Here is a 4,885-nt window from a genome sequence, read left to right on the forward strand (position 1 = left end):
TTTTTTTTTTTTTTTTTTTTTTTTGCGAATTTGGTTGGATGACTCGATGATCTCCCTTTCGTGCGTTTTTTTCTTGGCCAATTTGTTGATCGCTCGTTCGCCCTTTGTAACCTCAAGCGTGCTTTCTTCTCCTCTTCCAAACGAATGACCGCTTTTTATAATTATTTTATAAATTGCCCGCTTCCTGGGTGATCCCCCCCCCTTTTTGATTGGAACCCCCAAAGGGACACCATGGAGAAGAGCCAACGCAGCGACGTCACGTACGTCCTGCACAACTCCACTCTGTACCTCCTACTCTACGCAGTAGTGCAGCTGGGACAGTTCCTCCTGAAGGTCCTGTGGACGAACAAACTAGTAAAGACATACTTCCTCAAGTACCACCGGAAAATTAAAAAGTCGTACTGCCAGTACACCAAGTCACCAGAGTACCAGGACATTACCAACCAAATAGAACATGTTCAAAAAAAAATTAAAAAATACAAAAAACTGATAGAAGCAAATAAAAAGTCAAACAAACATATGAATGAGTACGACTTGTTAATACTGAATGGAAAGTACACGAGGAAATTTTTGAAGGAAGAGAAAAATTTGAATGACTTGAGAAATTTATTGGAGCAGGAAAACCAAGGCGACTATTTGTTCCACACGTGTGATGTGATTTCATCGTTCGTCACGTCCACCAGTGCATTCGTCAACATCGTGCGCACACAGATAACGGTACGTCCGTGCAGCCGACATCCATCTGGTGGTGGTGATCGTGATTGTGATCGTGGTGGGAAGACGTGTCTCACACGGGGCCCTTCTCCCCACATGCGCAGCTGTTCAAGCGAGGTTTTGAAATAGCAAAGGCACGACTCTTCGCAACCGCTCCATTTGTCCATGCCGCGATTTCCCCCTTTTCAGGTCGCCCTGCTGTTCCTCTCCCTCAAGTACTTCTCCTCCAAGAACACGCACGTGCCCTACGTGCCAGCCGAGACGGACCTTTGGTTCGGAGAGCACTTCAGGATCGTCTCCACAGGTATGGCGTGCGCGTCCGCACCGCGTGCGTTGGGTAGGCAGACGGAAAAAAAAAAAGAAGAAAAAAAAAAGAAGCCAATTTTATACGCCTCACCCCTACCACATCAAATCGAGAAGCATTTGCAACTGCCCCACAAATGCAGACTGAACGAAATGTAATATATTCCCCCCGCTCATCTTTTTTTTTTTTTGTTCGCTTTCCTTTCCCACCCCCAGAACCGTGCGCCCAAAACCTCGTCAATTTGCTCTACGGGTACAACACCGCCCACCTGGTGTTCCTCACGCTAAAGCAGAGTATTTCAAGTTTGTTTGTGAAATTAGACGCAAAATTAAAAACAGCTTAATTCTACATAGAGTTAATCTCCCCGTGGGGAGCAAAAGTAGGTGTGCAAATGCATTATGGAAGGCATATTTAACCATGTGCACTTATAAAATACACATGACAACGCGTGTCTAACGATAAAAAAAAAAAAAAAAAAAGAAGAATCGAACACGCACAAATGAAATGAGTGTGTAGTAGGCATCCCTTTTTTCCTCCTTCATTTATCTGTCATTTGATCCTTTTTTTTTTTCCTTTTTTTTTTTTTTGTGAATTTCTTTTTTTTTTCGTAAACTTATTTTTCCCCCTTCGACAAAACGCCAACGGCAATGTGTACAAATTGGCTAACTCATCCCCGACCGTCACGTGCTGCCCTTGCTGGACAAGGTCACCCTCCTAAGCGAACTCCACATTTTGGTTCTGCCTCTGGTGTTGGATTCCCTGAAGATTGAGTAAAAAAAAAAAAAAAAAACGTAAATGTGAAGTGGGTACACCCACAGACTAGCTGCTACAAGGATTGCACGTTACACGCAGAGATGAAAACTTTACTTCAAGCCGCAGCTGCCTCGACGTGAACAGCGCACACCGCTTGCTTTTTTTTATTTGTCCCCGCGCGACTCCTCACCTGTATATCCCTAATCGAATTAACATCGGCGGAGAATTTCTGGCCCATCTCCGCCATGTCCTTCCTAATGAGTTCCTCCTGGTCAAAGGTACCCTTGACAAGACTGAAGTCCACGTCCTGATTGGGCTCTTCCTTCATCAGCTCCCCAAGCACACCTTCAAATTCGGTGTTCCTTAAAAGAGCTGGATTCTTCTTAATATAATTTAAAGACAAATTAATTTTTTTCTCCGATATTTCTTTAATTCTATTTTTATAAAATTTCATTTTTCTGGCCTCCTTTATTTTTTCAATCTGTTTTATGGCGTTGATGGTTTTTATGTACAGATCTCGGTCATACTTGACTGGCTCACTTCTAATTTTTTCGAATTCAAATGTTTTGTCCTCGGTGAGCTCCTTGTTCCTTTCCTTCCTGTAGACCTTCGTCCACTTGACTTTGCGCGGGTTGTGCTTGGCCTTAAAGTGCTTGTGGCATTTGCTGCGGCAGAATCGAAATATGTTCGCGTCGTTCCGGATGAAGAATATGCCATGGCCTACGGGGGGGAAAAACGACATGAAATGAACCCAAATGACAGGGCGTATAGTAAAGGAGTCGTCACGGTAGGAATGTCCGAGGTAACGCCGTCGCCGTCACTGATGAGAGAAGGTCACTCCAATTCGATGATTATTACCTGGGTAGATGTTCCCCGAGCAGTACCAACACTTTTCTATTCTCATGGTTGGCAAGGAAGAAAATTAGGCAATTTAAAAAAGGGGATTCTTGTGGGGGAGCCGGGCGCGCACGCAATGGGGAATCCCAACGTGGGGGTTGAAAGCGAGCATCAACAATTCTACGCAGATGTCAATTAACTTCTTTCCTCTTCGGCGATGCGCCTACATAACACAACGGTCTCGATAAAATGAGGAAGGTCTCTAAATGGACTGCTTCCCCTCGGTCTGTCGCTTTTTTAATTATGTAGCTGGAGGGAAAAATTAGTTAAAACCCTTGGCATTTTTTTTTTTTTTTTGGCGTTTGGGAGTTTTCCCTAAAAGGTGCTACATCTCGCACTTAATGTCGCTTGGCTGCTGAATTCGACTGTTCTTGATTCAAGTTTGCTGCTTAACTTTTTTTTTTTTTTTTTTTTTTTTTTCCGTTTTGGCTGAATATGCCCGTCGGTTGGAAATTCTTCTGTGGGCTAATTGCAACCGGTGTTGGGGTGCCACGCGCGCGTCGTTGCTGATTTTTTTTTTTACATGTCGATTTGGTTTTACATTTTATGTTCTTCTTTTTTTTTTTTTATATGTTTGCTGCTTTACTCTCGTTTGCTTTGTTCGCTTAAATGAGGCAATAAAAAATTTTGCTTGCTTTTATTTGTGGACCTGCGACACGCTCCCAAAAGTAAACAGCACAATGGAAACCCTACTACAAAAAAATTGGGGAGAGAGAGAGCAAGAAAAAATCGCCTGAACAGAACAGGTGTTATGGAAAAAATATATATTTTTTTTTTAATGCCATATTAAGATCTATAACGTTTTTTTACGTTACTTGTTTACGTCACATCATTTAATACGTTCCATCACAGCCTTTGTCGTAATTTTTTTTTTTTTTTTTGCTCACTTATTTATAACCTTCATTTGTGTTTTTCCCATGTACCGCGTTTGTTGCGTCTGATTCCAGTCTAGCAGAGCGGGAACTGCCCTTCGGTAAGGGGCCCTTCGCATCCTCTAAACCGCGCCTTACGCAGTGAGCAGGTTGTGGCCCCCCGCGGGTCGCAAAGCCTGCATGTCCAAAAAAACAGTTTCCCGTAATGCTGATTACGCTGTAGCAGCGAAACAGGAACAGAACAAGTCTCTCTCTTTCGCTGTCGCGTTGTACCGCTTCCTTCCCCCACCATTATGTGGTGCCGCCATTTTTCCCTTTGTACCGCTGCATGCCCCCCCCCCGAATGGACGATTACATGAGTTGCGACGTCGGAGACCCGAGTGCGCTGCTCAGAGATGACGATGAAAGCGAGAAAAACTTGAAGGAATTTTTGAAGGAAAACGAGATAATTGAAAAGTACGATAAGGAGGAAAATGAAAAAGGGGTGCACTCAGACACAGAGGAAGTATCATCTAGCAAGCAGGCCAAGAATACATTAGTACACAAAAACATAGCGCTCAAAATTCACAACATAATAGCCTCAGCAAATCTTGGTGTAGAAATTGATTTGCGCTTAGTGGCTATATCCATACGAAACGCAGAATATAACCCAAGCAAAATTAATACACTCATTGTTAGATTGAACAAACCCAAGTGTACTGCTCTAATTTTTAAGAGTGGAAGACTTATGTTAACCGGCACCAAGACAAAAGCAGATGCCATTTATGGTTGTAAGAAAATTGCAAAAATAATTAAGCTTGTGACAAATGAGTCCATAAAGCTAGAAGGATTCAACATTGAAAATATTATCGCTAGTGCAGATTGTAATATGCCCATACGGTTGGAAATGCTGGCTCATGATCACAAGGACTACTGCAATTACGAACCCGAGTTGTTCGCTGGGCTTGTGTACAGGTATAAACCAACGTCCAAGCTCAAGTCGGTCATTTTGATTTTCGTCTCGGGTAAAATTATCATCACGGGGTGCAAGTCGGTTCAGAAACTCTACACAGTGTTCGACGATATTTACAATGTGCTCCTTCAGTACAGGAGTTGACGTGAAGCATAGCATGCAGTGCTTGCCATCTTGTGGGGTGTCCTTATCCATGTGATGTTACCCCTGCTTTGGGGTGTCACAAAATTGGAGAGGAAGCGTCTCTTTCTGCCGCAGACTTTTGTCGTTTTTCGTTTTTTTTTTTTTTTTTTCATTTTTTTTTCATTTTTTTGCATTTTTTTGCATTTTTTTGCATTTTTTTGCATTTTTTTGCATTTTTTTGCATTTTTTTGCATTTTTTTGCATTTTTTT

General features: G+C 42.5%; 3 protein-coding genes across 3 annotated transcripts; 2 read left to right on the forward strand and 1 right to left on the reverse strand.

Annotated features, from left to right (window-relative positions):
* Window positions 1-231: 231 nt before the first annotated feature.
* AK88_01516 (uncharacterized protein) lies at window positions 232-1,361 on the forward strand (the record flags this gene model as incomplete). Its single annotated transcript, XM_012479151.1, has 3 exons — window positions 232-717; window positions 904-1,018; window positions 1,234-1,361. The coding sequence occupies 3 exons, from the start codon at window positions 232-234 to the stop codon at window positions 1,359-1,361; spliced, it is 729 nt and encodes a 242-aa protein (XP_012334574.1).
* Window positions 1,362-1,732: 371 nt separating this feature from the next.
* Window positions 1,733-2,675, reverse strand: AK88_01517 (uncharacterized protein; the record flags this gene model as incomplete). The annotated part of the gene is made up of 3 exons (XM_012479152.1): window positions 1,733-1,777; window positions 1,962-2,491; window positions 2,630-2,675. 3 exons carry the CDS (start codon window positions 2,673-2,675, stop codon window positions 1,733-1,735), a joined length of 621 nt encoding a protein of 206 aa, XP_012334575.1.
* A 1,208-nt stretch (window positions 2,676-3,883) lies between these two features.
* On the forward strand, window positions 3,884-4,636 carry AK88_01518 (TATA-box-binding protein; the record flags this gene model as incomplete). The annotated part of the gene is made up of 1 exon (XM_012479153.1): window positions 3,884-4,636. The coding sequence occupies one exon, from the start codon at window positions 3,884-3,886 to the stop codon at window positions 4,634-4,636; it is 753 nt and encodes a 250-aa protein (XP_012334576.1).
* Window positions 4,637-4,885: the final 249 nt, after the last annotated feature.

Source organism: Plasmodium fragile (genome assembly GCF_000956335.1).
Source record: "Plasmodium fragile strain nilgiri unplaced genomic scaffold supercont1.13, whole genome shotgun sequence".
Lineage (NCBI taxonomy): Eukaryota > Apicomplexa > Aconoidasida > Haemosporida > Plasmodiidae > Plasmodium > Plasmodium fragile.